At 39.6% G+C, this 19,429-nt stretch overlaps 1 protein-coding gene across 29 annotated transcripts in view; it reads right to left on the bottom strand.

Moving 5' to 3' along the window:
• Positions 1-19,429, bottom strand: part of macf1 (microtubule actin crosslinking factor 1) — a 437,138-nt gene that overhangs the window by 75,271 nt on the left and 342,438 nt on the right. For 25 of the 29 annotated variants that reach the window (XM_033045287.1, XM_033045288.1, XM_033045283.1 and 22 more), the window contains 7 exons: positions 17,684-17,845; positions 13,663-13,833; positions 10,449-10,615; positions 7,391-7,550; positions 5,035-5,361; positions 3,252-3,336; positions 132-373 (listed from right to left, as the gene is read on the bottom strand). In XM_033045287.1, coding sequence (XP_032901178.1) covers positions 132-373; positions 3,252-3,336; positions 5,035-5,361; positions 7,391-7,550; positions 10,449-10,615; positions 13,663-13,833; positions 17,684-17,845 — 1,314 coding nt within the window. The remainder of the gene's footprint in view (positions 1-131; positions 374-3,251; positions 3,337-5,034; positions 5,362-7,390; positions 7,551-10,448; positions 10,616-13,662; positions 13,834-17,683; positions 17,846-19,429) is intronic. The other 4 variants (XM_033045293.1, XM_033045299.1, XM_033045282.1 and 1 more) reach the window with 1 other exon arrangement.

Consider the following 19,429-nt stretch of genomic DNA (forward strand, 5'->3'; position numbering starts at 1 on the left):
GTAGGTCCTTTGACCTTCTCCTGTTATTTCTGATATTCTTTGATTGTTGGAGAAACATGGATACATGACCCTTTCTTCTTCCTCTCAGAGTTTACACCTGCTGAGTCTGGATGCCTGACTGCTCTGCTTACCTTCTGTCTCTCGTGGAGCTGTGGTATCTGCTCTCCAATTGGCGACTGTGGCGTGCTTGCAGCAAGCTCAGATTCCACCGCATCGAGCCAGCCACACAGCTCTTCATTGAAGGCTTGGAACTTTGTGGCAAGTTGCAGAACCTGCTCTAACGTTTTCAGTGCCCTGGAACTAGAAGTAGTAATTTCTGCATACCGGCTCTTAATACCATCCAGTTTCTCCTGAATTATGATCACCTCTTCACCTAAGGAAACAACATTAGTAAACAAAACATTGGGTCGTTATACTCAACGGAGCAGGACAATGTTAACCTAATGCTCAAAAGTAAATTCAATTTAACACAGAATTAAAGTTCCATTGTCAATACTCTTGTTAATGAAATGGGCATGAGAATATATATCAAGCATTCTGAAGCAGACATTGCCAGCCAAAGGGCCTATTCTTATACTGTATTTTCTGTGTTTTTAATCTAATTGTAAGTAAATATCTTACAACAATCTTTCACGTTTCTTTTAAATATTGCCCCAACAACTGATTCACAGTAAGGCAGAAAATCACCAATTTGAAACACTAAAATTTCTGCAATAAAGAGTTGATGTGAGATTTTATTTTATTTGCTGGACTCCTGGAGATTCATCTCGAGTGTTTGCTTAGGAACCCTTTCCAGGCTGTATCTTTAAATGTATTATGTAGTGAATTGGGGGAGGTGAGACGGGGAGGGGGTGGGGTGGGTGGGGGGGGGGGGGGAGAGATAGGGGTGCTATGGGGTTAACCCTACATTAACCTTAACCCTAATTCATTCCTACTTTTACCAAGGCATATCACACTTGGCATAACCAATCGGGATGAATTTCTAAGTATGCATCGTGTACTTAACCAAACATTTACTGAGTAGGAAGGAACTGCAGATGCTGGTTTCCACCGAAGAAAGACGCAAAATGCTGGAGTAACTCAGCTGGACAGGCAGCATTTCTGGATAGAAGGAATGGGTGATGTTTCGGGTCGAGAACATTCTTCAGACAGTCAGGGAAGAAGAAAAAGAGAGATATGGAAGGGTAAGGTGTGAAAACAAGAGATCAAAGTGGACCAAGGTCAACGAAAATGTAAAATAAATCATTGTTAGCTAGGGGAAGGTGACAACGAGGCAGACAATGTAAAATTTAATCAGTTGGACAGTCAGACTGGTCAGAGAATTAGGATGGGGGAGAGATGGAGAGAGTGGAAATGCAAGGGATATTTGAAGTTAGAGAAGTCAATATTCATACCACTGGGTTGTGAGCTGCCCAACTGAAATAAGAGGAGCTGTTCCTCAAATTTGAGTTGGGCCTCACTCTGACAGTCGCTCACTTAATGACATTCATTTTGATTTCGTATAGGTCCCACCCGTGTGGAGTTTGCACATTGTCCCTGTGGCCGCACGGGTTTCCTCCAGGTGCTCCCACATCCCAAAAAACGGCGGGTTTGTAGGCCGTTAATTGGCCGCTCTAAATTGCCCTTAGTGTGTAGGGAGTGGATGAGAAAGTGACTTAATATAGAACAAGTGCGAATGGGTGATTGACGGTCGGCATGGACTCAATGGGCTCGTTTCCATGCTGTATGTCTAAATATTTTGATTTTGAGGATTATATTTGCTTTCTCCATGTGGTCATGTTGCTTGGCAAAGTAAGGGCAACACAATTAAATGCAGTGGTAAAGTTTTCATTTAAAAAAAATCCGACCGAGAATAGAAAATTATTTTAAAAAAAACATGTAACACACATTATTCTTTAATCTTGTTCTTAAGCATTTGTGATTGTGCATCAAAATGTGTGAATAAATATGAGGTTTCATTTTGTTGTAAATATATGATTTGCTCCCCTACTAATGATAAGAATTCAGCTAAAGAAAACTTCACACCACTGAAGGTTGACACAGCAAAACAGTATTCCTTGTAATCCTGGAAGTTTTTGTCAACAAAATATGAAGGACTGAGGATAAAATGCCAAAATTAAATCTTCCTGAGAAAGTTAATAAAATATTTCAGAATTATAATTGCTGAACCAACATAATTTGGACTGCCACTGTATTAAATCGATACTAAGCCATTAATTCAAAAGCAACATAATGTAAGTTTCTTTGTGGAATGGACTTCAGAAAACTGTGGCTAACTGACAAAGAAGCAAGTGAGCAGAGTACTGTAGTAGTTAGAATGCATCGGAGAAAACAGAATTGAACATCTGCTGTTCTCTTTTGTAAAAAGTCTTAAGTGGTGCAGTGACAGTCTTGTAACATAGTTGAAAACATTTCACAAATTAACACACGTTATTTTCAAGATCACGTGAAAAGGTTGACTGTAAAAACCAAATATGTTTTGACGTGTTCTTATAACTGCTGGCATGAGATGACAAGGATATCACCCAATTAACTGTTGCAGGATGGCACAGTGCCTCTCTGCCTCAGAGTAACAATATGCAAATTCACACCCACAACATCTACCAGCTTCCAACTAAATTTCCAACATTACCAATTGCACTGCAAAGATTTAGGAGGAATGAAAAAAAACTTAAATCCTCAATTCTGTCATCACAGCAGCCAGTTTAAGAGAAAGACTAGAACCACACTGCTTGCTTGCACACTCAGAAATCTTTGATCAATTAGAAGTTGCGTAAAATAAAGATGTATATCCTGCGTGCAATTAAAACCTCAGAATTTCTGTTCCTAATTTGATAGAAAAGATCTAAATGATAAAAAAAGTAACGATTGGAATGTAGTTTCCTTTAAATAAAGAAAACTCTTATTGCCTTGCAGTGTTAATCGACATGCTTTGAAGGACTGCATATTTAGCATTCATTGCTAAGGATATGAAAGAGGTTTGTTCCAACTGCATTTCCTGCTGCCAGGAACAAGGCAGATGGTGTCTTTATGTGGGGATCACAATGGACGCTGGACTTTAAGTGACAACACAATGGCAACACAGAATAAATAAATCAAAAGACTTGATTAAATTTTACATTCTAGAACAAAGAAAAAACCCTTTGCCACTTATTGTACAAGTTCTGCGTTCAACTGGCTCCATCAAATAAATGTAGAAGATAGACAGCAAAAACTCAGAATAAATGTTGTAAATGTTTCTGAACTGTTACCTGTGGTTTGTTTAAGAAGGGCCTGCCCATTTTTAACTGCTTGATCTACATTCTTCTTCCGGGATATAATGTCATCATTCAGAGCCTACAAAAAGATCATTGCAGCTGCTTAGTAAAAGGATGGTGAGGTTTCTATGGAAACATCATTCCTACTTCTCATGGCTCTAACACCAGGGAACTGAAATTGAATTGCAGCCAAAAGAAAGTAAAATTAAAGAGCAGCTGCATTTACCAGTGCTGAAGGTACAGTGAGATGAGCACCCATTCTTAAACCTCCTCTTATAACACATGCTAACACGCCTTTTCTCAACTCAAATTACATTTTCAAATTATCTTGGGCCAAAATTAATTCGTGATTCAATAATGAACTGTTACTTATTAATCCACACGAAAGTTAAATGCAAGTCCTTAACCCAAATGTCAATTAAAATTTAAAGCTTAAAATTAATGATAAGGGAAATCTTTTTGTTAGAAAATCCATAGTTAAATTAAAATACGAAATACCTGAATATTCATTTCTTAGCCCTGGCTTTTTAATTAAAAAAACTATTTAACAGTAAATACCACTAAATTCTGGAGTAAACACTTTTTCCAAAAGCATTTACTCCTTTACCTGGGATAGTGAATGGGTCATCAGCATGTAACATGTTAATGATTATGTTACAAAGAATCAGTGGTGTTAACTTCTGAATAAAATTATCCATTTTAGTTCAAAATGGAAATGGTCATGGTGATATATAAATATTTGAATTTTTGACTTTTAAATAAATCTGATATAATCCCTCGGTGTATTTTATCTTTACATCTTTTTAAAAAACTTAAGAATAATGCAAAGTAACAAGACATTGAGAAATCTAGCTCTGTAGATTAGGAATGAAACGGAAAGTAAAAATTCAGAATTGCAAAACAAAAAAACAATGGCCTAGAAATTCACCGTCGTTTACAGACAAGGTGGCCAGGAAGGTGCCCAGGTATCATGAGGTAGATGGCCAGGGATGAGGTGGGGGTGTGCAAGACAGTGAGAAATGCAGGTAAGGGATTTATGAGTTAGAAGAGGCCAGGAGGGTTGTAGTTTGGAAGGGGGCTGAGAAGGCGCTGAAAGTTGCAATGACAGTCAGTGATAAGTTGGAGCCCATGATCGGTGGTGGTCAGGGAGCAGGATCAAGGTCCTGTAATCGGTGGTCAGAGGGCTTATGGGGCCATTACACGGATCTGTGGTGCGGATGAGCTTGGTTCAAGTGACTGGGGCTTAGAATTGGAATGTTCCTAGCCCCAGGCATGAACCACTCTCATGAAGGCAAGCCTTCTTTAAGGTAACCTGCTGCAGTGCACTTGGTTGGGCTGAGTATGCTGAATGAATGGTGCTTTTGGAAGTCCATGCTAATGACTTTGGGCAAGTATATAGTTGAGTTGAAAGTTCCCGAACCCTGAACCATGATTTACAATTCAAAGTCATGAAATTTATGCTGAGGCAGAAATTAACTGAGGAACCAATATAATTGCTGTTCACTCTGGGAAAATCGTTCCATGTGATTTGAATTTTTAGACCATTATTTTTTAACGATGCTTAAAGAAAGTTGGATCTTAGCACGTTAGTTTGGAAAAGGTTGCTTAAATTGCACCTTTTGCACCACATACTAAAATTCAACTAAAAACAATAACAGAAACAAACTGAAGAAACTTAAATCAGACTAAGTGAAAAATAACAGACTATAAAATTAGAGAAACGCAACTTAAATTAATCAAATTAATACACCAAATGAAAAAAATAAAAATAAAATACCAGCTGCTCTTTGTGTTGTTTAAGCAGGATGTCAGATTTGTAATCATTGATGGTCACCAGACTTAGTTTGTCCTGAACATCAGCCAGCCAATTCAACACCTCCACCTCCTCCTCTCCAAAGATCTTGGCGTTGGCAAGGGCTTGCTGGAGCAGGACAGCCTTTCGGCTGCACTTGTCCCTAATCTCCCTGTACCGAGTCTGGATAGACTCCAATTTGTCCTCGACCATGTCCTGGTCTGGTTTTGCACTCAACGTCATGAGAAACTGGCCGATATCGACTGCCTGGCGTATGCTCTCCGTTTGGTTTGTGATGTCATCCCCTAACGCCTGAACATCAAGGATAAAATCATAGCATGAAGAAACTGAATTATGAACTGAAAATTAGCAACAAAAACAGAAAATGGAACTCATCTATGAAAGACATGCATCAAAATAAATTGGATAATCACATGCACTTCATTTGAATCTTCGACATTACAAATTCTTCTAAGGTGTTGCGAAAAGGAGGAGGGAATAAACATCAAGAATGCATGGGGGAGATGTCTAAATCGGAACTGATACCATTATTAATGGAGTTAGCAGAGGGAAAAAGTCTAGAAACGGGTAAATTTGACAAGGGATCATCATCAACTTAACTTAAAATGTCCTGCGGCAAAAATTATGACAGACATGCCAGACAAAAAAAACCTTGATACGACTTCAAAGAAATTTCTAAAACACTTATAAAGCTAAATGCAAATAGAATAATAAATGAGCTCACTTGGTGCAAAAAAAGCAAACATCTGCAAAGCTAATTATTCACAATTTAGTAACGCAGGAAACATCCTGACCCTCATCTTGCTTTTATTAATAGTGTACAATTTAAAAAAAACACACAGGAAAAAAATTACTTTTGAACCCAGATTATTTATAACCGGAGATTTTCAAACCATTAATTTGGGCATTATTTTAACACATGTTGTATACATGAAACAACAAACCACAAATGCTCTATTCAGACTTGCAAACCATACAGTACATTCGTACTTTGAGGTACAATATCTCACACAACTGCTTATTCCTTGTGCCACAGGGATAACTTGGGGCTGCAAATTTCTCTACATTCCCAAGGATGTTTCTTGCTAATAAGTAACATGTGGTGTGAACCCATTAATTACTAATCATTTTTCAGTTTTTACTAATTTCCAAAATCAAGTACATCTCAGCTGTTCGCTTTGAATGCCATCAATTAGCACAACAGTGCTGGAATAATTATGAATCTAATGATATTCTCCACCTGATTTCCCAATGAGTTAGTTCACCCTGTGAACGTTAAGCTATACAAGTCAGGAAGGATCAAGGTTTTGTACAATTTAGCTAGTATCAGCTGGAACAACAGCAAGCATATTTCAAAAAGAGGATTCCTTCATCTCATGGTGAATTCTAGTTTGAACATGGATGTACGACAAATACATTATTAGCTTGATTGTGATTTCATCGTATCCGTGTTCTCCGCTGAGCTATCTCTGTTGATGTTGCCAGGACTTGAGGGCCTGATCTATAGAGAGAGGTTGGGCAGGCTAGGACTTTATTCCTTGAAGCGCAACGAGGTCGAGGGATGATCTTAGAGATGCATAAAATCATGACGGAAATGGATAGGGTGAAAGCATAGAGTATTTTATCCAGAGTAGGGGAATCGAGAACAAGAAGACATGGGCTTAAGGTGAGAGCGAAAAGGAACCTGCGGGCAATTTTTTCACAGATTAACAGGGTGGTGGGTATTTGCAATTGGTATTTGGAATGAGCTGCCAGAGAAGTTAGTTAGGGCAGGTATTTAAAAAAGCATTTAAAAAGACACTTAGACAGATACATGGATAGGCAGGATTTGGAGGTGTATGGGCCAATTCGCTTAGATGGGGATTCTTGGTTGGCATCAATGTTTGGCCCAAAGGACTGTGTCATCGCTAACACAATAATAAAGGCTATCTACACGGAACATGAAACGATCTATGTGGGCCGGTCTCCCTAAGAAACCTTGACCCCTCACAGAATTAGTGATGAAACTAGAAGTTCAAAGAAAACACATTATTCAAATCCATTCCTCTTCATAGACCGGTGGAGTAATTTTGAATTAAAAAAAAAATTCAATTTATAAAAAATTCTTAATTGAATACGAAACTAAAGGCCTAGCAGTAAAATACAAGAAAATCCAAATTTTAATTTCCGATAATAGTACGGAGATGAAAATCATATGCATTTCAGACGTCAACACCAAGGAGATTGTAAGGGGATTGTGTGTAAATAATCTCATGTTTTAAAACATGCCATGTATTCCAAGAAGACCACATTTGAATTGATATAGGATGCTGTCTCTTACCTTATGACGTGTAATTTGCTGTTGGATTTTCGCAGTTTGAGTTCCTACAGGTTCGGAGTTGGCCAGTTTTTTCTCTTTACTGGTCAACCAGTCGTTGAGCGGCTCTGCCGTCTCATGGAACTGCTTTGCAATGACCAAAATATCCTCCAATTGCTGCTGCCTGTATCAATAAATAAAGCAAGGCATTGTGATGGACCACATTGGCTTTTTGAAGTATGTTTTGGAGTGCAAATATTAATTAACACAAAATCACCAATCAATATAAATGAAATATGCCACATAACATATCCTAGTTTAGATAGATCAATACTGCCCTCGACTGCCTATAACTACATAGCGGCCCCACTTCACCATTACGAGTTCGAAAGAACCATGCCGACCAATTTTTACTTGTGGAAAATTTTTCAACATGCTGAAAAGTTTTCCTTGACCAAACAGGCCGCGAGTTTGCAGGAACTTCCCTCGAGCATGAAGGAGAGTTCCAGTGACCTCATAGGACCAGGTGTCGACCATGCTGCGAGTTTGAGTCGAGGGAAAACTCTTCTAAACTCGCAGATTAGGTCGCCGCAGTGGGACAGCCGCTTTATCCATATATATGGTATTTGAAATAAAATTTGCTGATCAAAATGAATACATTTTTCTCCCAGTGTGTTATCCTCAGTAAAAACATCTGCATTCCTAGCAAATCCTAAACATTTGAGTACAGATTGAAATAACGTGAATGGATCTATAAAGCTAAAATGGAGTAACTATTATCTTGGGGTTGCATTAAGTCGTTGTAAATGTTGTCGATAGTGATTCTCCCTGCAGCTGCACATACACGTGATTCATGAAATTATTACAGCATAAATGCAGTCAAGAATTTACCACTTTAACTGCTAGTACAACATTTTTACTCCACCAGCTGCAATCATTAGCTCATTGTGCTCAGAGTAAGGTATTTTAAAAGTAAGCATATAGTGAGGTTCTCCTGAACCCAGATGCAGCAAGAGCATCCTTTTCCATTAATATATTCTCTGAAATTAATATAATTATCAATGTAGATTCAGGTCAGGTTTTTAAACACTGTCAGCCCTTCTAATGTATAACTTTAGAATCATTGCAATTTCTGTAAATGTTGTTTATTTTTTCCCCCTGATACAGATATGAATCATCTGCAATCCTGGCACCATTGCACTGATATTCGAGCAACTAAGTTATTGGACTGGATTTTGGCAATCAATGCTGACATTTCAAAGTTTAACTTTGGCCATTTCTCCATATAAAATGCCACCAAGTAAAAAATGATAGAAAGTGATAAATGTCAAACAAGATTTGGCGATTTTTTTGGCAACTATCACAGTCATAGCAGGTTGCCGAAAAAGCGGCGACTGGACCCCCCCCCACAACAATGTCTACGACAAGCTACGACAACCTACCACCTAGTCGACATCAAGCTACTGACAACTGGTGACCCATTAGAATGTCCACCTAGACCACACCTACGACCACACAGACGACAATCTACGATAACCGAAGTCGACCTACGTCCACCCGCGACAAGCTACGACAAGCAACGACCCTGTCGGCGACAACTGAAGACAATTCAGTCGCCGGTACCTGTCGCTGGTTGACGTAGGTAGTCGCCAATGGAATTCACCGAAATCAGCAGCTGGTGACAACCTGCTTTACCCTGGCGACAACCTACGACAGGAGAAGACAAGCTACATCAAGCCCACAGTCGCCGAAAAATGTTGAACATTTCAAAATCCAGCAGCGACCAGAAAAACGTTACGGCTCTTTAGGCGGCTTGAGGAGACTACTCACGACCATACAGGCGTCACCCTGCGACCATGTGGCGACAACTTAGTCGCCGAAAAAAAATCGCCTAAGTGGGACGGGGCTTTAGGCTTTTAAAACTGAGTCGGGTTACATTAAATGCAAGAACGGTGACTCATGCATTTGAATAGGGAGGAGACTGAGTGATAAAGATGCTGTCTGTCCTGCTGATTTCCTCCAGCATTTTGTGTGTACCTGAGTGATAAAGATATTGATTCAAATAAAATTAAAAAGCCGAAGCATGCCTTCTTCATAATAGAGCAGCATCTTTTGGCGAGATTCAGTTTGTGATTATTTTAATGCAAAATATTTTACATTCTTCAAATTGTTTGATGTTCAATTGATTCTGAGAGGTGCTGACATTTATCACGCAAGGTCCCAGTGCTATGCACATAATTGCCATTGAGGCTTGGCCTGATTTTGGCAATCCAACTGATAACCGTGAAACTGTATTGGACAAGCTTGCACTTACCACATAGGTCAATGACAAGTATGGGTGGAGATCTGTCCCATTCAAATAAACAATAGAAAAAATTGACTTCAAAATTCTGCCCTGAGTAAGAATGACTGGTTGGAAATTGCAGTTCTGAAAAATTGATGGAGGTTTTGGCATTTGATGACCACTTTGATTAGTCTCTACCTCTTGAACCTCTACAGGTGTACAGTAGAGAGCATATTGACTGGTTCGGCAACTTGAACGTCCAGGAGCAGAAAAGACTGCATAAAGATGTGGACACTGCTCAGTCTATCACCGGCTCTGACCTCCCCACCATCGAAGGGATTCATTGAAGTTGCTGCCTCAAAAAGGCATCCAGCATAATCAGATCCAGCATCATCACCTTCCTGGCCACATACTCATTTCGCCACTGCCATCGGGAAGAAGGTACAGGAGCCTGAAAACGGTTACATCCAGGTTCGGGAACAGCTTCTTCCCTACAGCCTTCAGGCAATTGAACACCACAACCTCAAATAAACTGAGCTACAATAGACTATTATTATTATTATTGCACTACTATTGTTTGTTTTTTGAGTATATGTATATATATATGTGTGTGTGCGTGCGTACTTGTGAGATGTGTATATATACACACTGAACTTTTTTCTCTCTCATTTATATTGTTTACAGTGTACTATGTTTACATATTCTGCTGTGCTGCAGCAAGTAAGAATTTCATTCTTCTATCTGGGACATATGACAATAAAACACTCTTGACTCTATGAAAATAAAAAGGCCATGTACCTTGCAGCAGCCTTGCTCAGTAAACCGTCCCATCTGCCCCGCAGATTGGGCAGTTGTTTCTGGATCTTATCCTTTTCTGCTGTTTCTGCAGACTCCGCAATCCTCTCTCCCTCCACCTTAATGATCTCAACTGTGGACCTGCGATCATCGAGTAGTCTTTGCAGGAGCTGAGAGGAACAAAATAAACAATGGCAATAGTTTCAATGCACTTTAGATTTAAATTTGTCTTTGCATTGCCCATTGAATAATAATAACTGATCCATCAGTCCATCAAGAGGTAGAGACTTATCACACAGTAAAACACTGATAATTTGACACTTTTGGGATTTGGTACTGTTGAACAGGCGGAATTCTGGAGTTTTGGATGTTTCCAATAGTGGGAAAGTCTAGGACCAGAGGGTACAGCTTCTGAATTAAGGAACGTAGCTTTGAAATGGAGACGAGGAGGAATTTCTTTAGCCAGTGGATGGCGAATCTGTGGAATTAATTGCCACAAAAGCGGGTGGGGGTCAAGTCATGTCTATTTTTAAAGTAGAGATTGATAGTTTCTTGATTGGTAAGGGTATCAAAGATTATGAGAAGGCGGCAGGAGAATGGTTTGAGGGGTAAAAAATAGATCAGCCATGATCGAATGGCAGAACAGACTCGAGGGGCCGAATAGCCAGATTCTGCTCCCTCGTCTTATGGTCTTCTGCTAAGCCTGTTAATACCGGAACATACAGTCCTGTTAATACCTGAACATACTTTTATTTCACTATATTTTTCATGCTACACAGTAGGATAATAAATTTTCCAATGAGCCTGTGAGTTTGAAGAGAGATTCAAGATTCAAGATAGATTTAATTGTCACATGTGCCAGATGGCACAGTGAAATGAAATTCCCATACAGCCATACAATAAAAATAAAAATAAAGGACACAACACACTATAGAATTTAACATAAAACATCCCCACACAGCAGAATCAAAGTTCCCCATTGTGTGGGAAGGCACCAAAGTCAGTCTCTTCCTCCACTGTTCCCCGTGGTCAGGGCCTCCCCAAGCCCTCCGCAGTTGCAGGGTACAGCTTCTGTATATAAAGCAGCAAGTATATAAACATCCCACAATCGCGTTAATAGCCGCAGGACTACCGATGTTCCAGACCGCTATTGTTCTGGCTACACTCCTGGATTCACACTTGACCCATAGTCAGGACACCAGGCCTGGCCACTTGCCAGACCCCCACACCTCACTTACACTATGCACCCTCTGCTCACATGCTGGTCTAATGACTGAACCAGATGCTGAACCATCAGGATATCCAAACAAATGAATGTCCAATTATTGGTCCTTTACTGCACTTTCCATAAATGTCTTAAAATATACAGATGTTTCCTCCACCCCCCCCCCACCTGATGTTCAACTATACTGTGCTTGAGGATAAATAGAATTTAAATGGAAAAGTAAGCATTTGTTCTGTGAAAGCTTTTCAATTCCATGATAATTATGTCAAGCATGTGTAAATTTACTTCCCTCCTCCTCCAGATTTACTGTACCTGCCAAAGCATGCATTGGGAAGACCACAAATATAAAGGGTAAATATAGTTTTGCTGACAGAAAACAAGCTGCAAACTGTGCCAAAACCGCCAGCCAAAAATGCTCCATGGTGAAGATCCCATCGACTGATTAGTTTCTCATCCGAGCACAATGCAACAGTAACATTCAAGGACGCTTGATGCACACAGATTCAGAAGTGACACCAGGCTCCCAACCTTTTCAATCTTCCAGGGATAATGCTTTTCTAACCACGAGCGGGCAGATTTAACTCACAAAGCTGGCGCCGTTCCACTGCCATTAGAACACTCCATGTCACAATCCCTTTAATACTGCTAGCCTTAATTCCAAAGATATCAATAAACACAACAGCGATCTTTTTTTAACAAGCACAACACTGAGAGGTTATTCCTTTAATTCAGCAGAACGGGAAATGTTTATTGGGGATCTGCAAAAGGTCTATCACACTTGAAGTCTTCAGTTAGTTTATTTGGTTACTGAAACCTCTCATCCACAAATTAACCACACTATAAAGGGATGGGAACATTGAATGTCGAGCTTAAAACAATATACAACACTGTAGAATTCTACAACTGCTTTAGAAATGATTCATATAAAAATGATCTAATTCCCTCTCCCAATCCCTCTATCTCGCCTTGGCAATTGGAAATTTCCAATTCTGCTTAACAATTATCAGATACCAACCCTCATCTCAAAATTCCTTTCCAATGGATTTTCTCAAAATAGATTTTCGGGTCCAGCTACGCTGCCTACCCATATTCGTCAATGTAAATTAACCCCGAGGTCTTGATGTTTGGTGACCGGCTCCTCAAACTGATTTATTCCTCTGTAACACTCTGCCCACCTCTTGACCTCAAAGCACATTTAGTTTATTTCCTGAAAGCAATGTGCAGTGAATTGTGCTGTGACATGGCCTTGACGAAAACATTTGCTGGCCCTTTTGAGCTGAGGAAAATTGAACATCTGTTTCCTTATGTTCAACTTAGATATAAGCAACACGAGAGATATGTTAGTGGAATGTATGTTGTCATTATGTGTATCTGCAGAAAAACAAATTGATTTTCCAAATACTTTCATCAGGACAGCACTCTAGGATGGAAATCTGGCATTGAAACGAATATCATTTCCCAAAGATTTCTAGAGAAACAGTGATTTTAGCTATTCTGATTTGGCAAAGACCTAGTGGATAGACATTTGTTCATCTTTGCAAATGGAACAAATGTCTCTTTGTTGGTCCGAATCTGGAAATTAAAAATTCAACAAGGTACTTTATAAGTTGGCCTCATATTTTAAGTTTTATCCTTTTAGTGTATAGCTATTAAATTATAAACAGCCAACTGAAAATAGTGTAGCACCGGAACAGAACATCGCAAAACACCACAATCTCAATGCCGAACATGATACCGTTAAACCAATCTCCTCTATTTGCATGTGACCCATATTCCTCCATCCATGTGCCTATCTAAAAGCCTCTTAAACGCCACTATCGTATTTGCATTTACCGCCACCTCTGGTAGCGTTTTCCACGCACCCCGAACAGTCGATAATAAAAAAAAATTGTCTTGCGGATCTCCTTTATACTTTGCCCCTCGGATATTAAAACTATGCCTTCTAATCTATGACATTGCACATCGGACACCATTCAGATAACAAAAAGATACCTTCTGCTCCTGTATTTGCGCCTTCACCACTTTATATTCCGCTGAAGGTGGTTTCTGGTTGGCAATTAGCTCTTCAGTATCCGTCAGCCAACTCAGTAAAGGTTCCAAAGCATCCTGGAATTTTCCACGATGCAACAGTGCCTCTTGTAACTGAGAGATACGTTCTGCCACCTGGGAAAATGAAGTATTAACAACTCTCATTTAGGATTCCCCCTCCTCAAACAGAAGCGTTACAGAGAAAATATCAAGAATGAAATGATTGTAAGAAGCCAAAGAGAAGAATAGATAGGAGAAAGGACAGGAGATGGGGGTGGAGCAGGTAAGAATTTGGGGATAGGGAAGAGATCGAGAGACAGATGCAAAGGGACGCAGTAAATAAAAGTGGACATTCATCTGTCATGTTGGACATGACTTACCAGCTGCTTTACCGGAGGGGATTAGCACTGAGTGGATGATTGTCAGTCGGCAAATGTTCATGCATTGCTCTTACAAATTAGGACTTCATTACTGTTTTGTATTTATTCTGAAGCACGGTCTTTATTGATGAAGTTACAAATTTTACTTTTTCATCTCTTGAAAGTAATTATATATTTTTTAATTTGTAAAATCTTTTTCTCATTGCTACAAGTGTAAGTTATTAGTTGCACTCACATGCTCATCCAATTGCCTTTTATTCCTGTTAGCTCACAGTGGGTTATGTTTGGCTATTCAACTGTATAGGGACACCAGAGGGAACTGCGATCCTCCATCACCTGTTAAGTGCATTTGTCCACTTGCACTTTCAATAGAGATATCTGGAAGCTCTCAGGATTGGGGGCTGGGGGGGGGGGGAAGACTATGTGCAGTGAGGCAAATTATAATCCCTTTACTGCTGTACTACCAAAGCTAAACATCCTTCAAGATAGACACAAAATGCTGGAGTAACTCCAGCATTGTGTGTCTATCTTTGGTGTAAACCAGCATCTGCAGTTCCTTCCTATACATCCTTCAAAAGGCCAGAATTGCAGCTGTTTTTTTCTGATTCGTTAGTTTGTTTCAACACAAGATGTTGTTGCATGTGGCACGTGGAAAATGGTTGAATGGTCTCATTCAAAAGCAAGTGTGATTGCACTTCAAAATAATTTGTTCTGTATTAAGCGCTTCGAATAGTCATGAAGTATGATGGTCTAGATTTTTTGGCACCTGTGCCTGCCACTTCTATAAGTTTACCTGCTATAAATCAGCAACGTCAAAATTGCTGGCTGCAACAAATCCAGAGACAAGTGGCGAAGCTTTGATTAATGGAAAGGCTTTGAATGATGTAATGGGTAACGTGGGTTAGCCAGAACAGGCCTTGCCCATTTACAGTGCCTATAATGTTCGGGCCAAAGACCCATCATTTATTTATTTGCCTCTGTACTCTACAATTTGAGATTTGTAACAGAAAAAAAATCACATGTGGATAAAGTGCACATTGTCAGATTTTAATAAAGGCCATTTTTTCATTTTGGTTTCACCATGTAGAAATTACAGCAGTGTTTATACATAGTCTCCCCCCACATTTCATGGCTCCATAATGTTTGGGACACAGCAATGTCATGTAAATGAAAGTAGTTATGTTTAGTATTTTGTGGCATATCCTTTGCATGCAATGAATGCTTGAAGTCTGCGATTCATGGACATCACCAGTTGCTGGGTGTCTTCTCTGGTGATGCGCTGCCAGGCCTGTATTGCAGCCATCTTTAGCTTATGCTAAAGCTTAGCTTATGCTTAGCTTATGCTTGTTTTGGGGGCTAGTCCCCTTCAGTTTTCTCTTCAGCATATAAAAGGCATGCTCAATAGGGTTCAGACCGGGTGATTGACTTGGCCACTCAAGAATTGACCATTTTTTAGCTTTGACAAACTCCTTTGTTGCTTAAGCAGTATGTTTGGGATCATTGCCTTGCTGTAGAATGAATCGCCAGCCAATGAGTTTGAGGAAGTTTTGAGAACTTGAGCAGATAGGATGTGTCTATACACTTCAGAATTCATTATGCTACTACCATCAGCAGTTGGATCATCAATGAAGATAAGTGAGCCAGTACCTTCAGCAGCCATACACGTCCAGGCCATAACACCCCTAACACTGTGTTTCACAGATGAAGTGGTATACTTTGGATCTTGGGCAGTTCCTTCTCTCCTCCATACTTTGCTCTTGCCATCACTCTGATATGTTAATCTTCATCTCATCTCTCCACAAGACCTTTTTCCAGAACTGTGGTTGCTCTTTTAAGTACTTCTTGGCAAACTGTAACCTGGCCATCCTATTTTTGCAGCCAACCAGTGGTTTGCATCTTGCAGTGTAGCCGCTGTATTTCTGTTCATGACGTCTTCTGCAGACAGTGATCATTGACAAATCCACACCCGACTCCTGAAGAGTGTTTCTGATCTGTCGGACAGGTGTTTGAGGAATTTTCTTTATTATAGAAATAATTCTTCTGTCATCAGCCATGGCCTGCCAGTCCCTTTGCCATCAGTAAGCTTCACCAGTGCTCTCTTTCTTCTCTATGATGTTCCAAACAGTTGATTTTGGTAAGCCTGGTTGGTTGATGTCTCGAACAGTTTTATTCTGGTCTCTCAGTCTCATAATGGCTTCTTTGACTTTCATTGGCACAACTTTGGTCCTCATGTTGATAAACAGCAATAAAAGTTTCCAAAGGTGATGGAAAGATTGGAGGAAAGACTAGGTGTTGAGAGCTCTCTTATACCTGCATTGAAGAGGCAACTAAACACACCTGAGCAATTACAAACACCCATGAAGCCATGTGTCCCAAACATTGTGGTGCCCTGGAATGGGGGACGACCTATGTATAAACACAGCTGTAATTTCTACATGGTGAAACCAAAATGTATAAAAATACCCTTTAATAAAATCTGACAATGTGCACTTTAACCACGTGTGATTTCTTTCTATTACAAATCTCAAATTGTGGAGTACAGAGGCAAATAAATAATGTCCAAAACATTATGGAGGGCACTGTAGTTGCTCTGGAAGACTTAGACAGATGGCAGAACCTTGGCCCTAGCTTTGCCATCAAAATGCATCAATGTTTATGAGTATTCAGCACCATTTAAAACAGTTGTAAATAAATCAATATTTATCAATAATATCAATAATATTTCTAAAATGCAACAATAAAATTAAAAGCAAATATTTAAAACTAAAGCATAGCTTGCCTAAGTGTTTTAATTTTTCTTCTCTGCAGCCCTACAACTGACTTTCAAATGAGGGGGCTTGCAGTCTCTGTAGCAGGTCGGTGTAACCTAGCACAGGATCTCAGACCAGATCCCCCACTTTAGTGCGGGGGAGTGTTAGCAAGCTCCTGCCACACTGTTGCACTTCATGGCGGCCATTGGGTGGTATGAATAAATGTGGATATTGGATAAGGAACTGGCAGCAAAATCGGAGCCTATAAGTGTACATAAATATCATAATGTTTATAAGCATTTAAAAAAATGCTCAAGTACTTGTTGACCAACTTGCTTGCCATTCTAGAAACTCAACATTCAGAATGAATTTCCTTTGAACTAGTGATTGAAATAGATTGGGTAGACACAGTCTCTTGCCCAGAGTAGGGGAATCGAGAACCAGAGCTCATAGGTTTAAGGGGGGAAAGATTTAATAAGGATCTGATACTAAGGATCTAACGTTTTCACACAAAGGGTGGTAAGGTGCCAGTAGAGGTAGTTGAGGCAGGTGCTATCGCAACGTTTAAGAAACATTTAGACAGGTACATGGATAGGACAGATTTAGGGGGATATGGGCCAAACGCGGGAAGGTAGGACTAGTGCAGATGGGACATGTTAGCCGGAGTGAGCGAGTTGGGCCGAAGGGCCTGTTTCCGTGCTGTAAGACTCTATGACTGTTTACACACAGTCTCGATATATAGATTTTATTTAAAATATTTTTCAATTACTTTCCCATCGGAATAAATACCGCCAAATAACTACCCTCACCCTGCCAAATAATGTTGCTTTGCACAAATGACAAAGAAAACCCGACCTTTTTGTTGAGCGTGTTCCATCTGATATTAGTTTCATCTAGATCATGTTCCAGTCCTTGTGTATTCGCATTCTTTGCGGCACTCTGAATAAGACCCTGACCCACTCCATTGGCCTGCTGAAGTTTGTACTGTATAGGATCCACCTGAACCTTTTGAAACGTCTGAAATAAAAGAATGAAAGTCACAAAAAGTCACAATGAAATATTATCTAATTACATTTTCTCAAGGGATGGAGGATTCAGTCTTAAGACATTACAAAATTAAAATAACTCAGATACACAAAGTTCTCTTGGAAAACAGAACAGATTGAAATCAAGCTCAAAGATGCAAAATGGAGGAACAGATTGATTTTGTTAAAAGGTCTGTATAATTATTCTCTTTGACCAACATTAAGACAACGGGCAAGCTTAAGATGTTAGAAAGTTGATGTGCAAATAAAGCCGACTCCAGAGATCTGAAAACAGAGGAACTCAGATTTCATTTCAACTTAGAGATGTAAACAAAAACTTGTTACTCAACATGGTCAGATAGAGACGTTTAAAAGGACACCACGGAACATGGATAATGTACGCATGACCAAATGTACTCCAAAAACGATAGAACTTCCACTCTTCCCTCCAAGTTATAAATAAAGCTATTCTCTATATATCATATGCCTGGTAGGAAGAGTATAAAAAGGCCTGTTGACAATTCCTATTTATTTTTTTAACGGGCCTCCTTTGTTTAACATTTTCTGACTGTGAGTAGTCTTTGGTAAAACTTAGAAGATATTGTATTTTAATTATATATAATTGTCACTTAAAATCATTCCTTTATTTAACATTTTACTTAAAATTACTTCAGCTCTTCCAGAAGTGTCCTTGCTCGTTTTCTGCAGCACAGAAAATGAACTGCAACTTTTAGACACGAAATGGATGGAGTAACTCAGCAGAACAGGCAGCATCTCTGGAGAGAAGATCCAGAGCCAGTCTGAAGAAGGGGTTTGACCCGAAACGCCACCCATTCCTTCTTTCCAGAGATGCCGCCCTTTTCCGCTGAGTTACTCCAGTATTTTGTGTCTATCTTTGGTTTAAACCAGCATCTAATATTGTGTAACAATCAATGAATCTGCTCTCTCTAGAGCTGCTCATTTCACAGCCCCAGAATCTGCAGTTCCTTCCCATGCACTGCACCTTTTACCTTTAGTGTCCCTACATGACAATAAAAATCTCCTGCTTTGATCTAATTCTCTCAGTAGAATTTTATCTTCGAGGAGCATAACGTTGGGTGAGAGAACTAGAACGCCAGAGAGCGAGCGCCAGAGAGAAAAGAAATGCAGACAGAGATCCAACTGCTATAAAATGGTTTTCACAGATGTGATGATATTTGAGCTAGCTATGCACATAACCATTTAGAAAATGTATCTTACAAAAACCAGGTTGGTTCTTTTAGGTTTAAAGTAATCATTGACATACATCCTGGGGCTGTGAAGTGAGCAGCTCTAGAGAGAGCAGATTCATTGATTGTTACACAATATTAGATTCTTGAACAGAATGTGACTGCAGACTTGAAGACTGCAATGTAACCCAACTATTTAAAAGAGAGGAAATAGAGCCCTTTCAATCCTGTTAGCATAACTTCAGTGGTGGGGAATATGCTGGAATTTGTTATTGAGGAAGTGGGAAGCAAATGTAGGAATGGAGAGAGACAAGATGGATTTATGGAAAAAAAACCATATTTGACAGTGGTGTAGTCTGAAGAAGGGT

The sequence above is a fragment of the Amblyraja radiata genome, chromosome 27 (assembly GCF_010909765.2).
Source record: "Amblyraja radiata isolate CabotCenter1 chromosome 27, sAmbRad1.1.pri, whole genome shotgun sequence".
NCBI classification, from domain to species: domain Eukaryota; kingdom Metazoa; phylum Chordata; class Chondrichthyes; order Rajiformes; family Rajidae; genus Amblyraja; species Amblyraja radiata.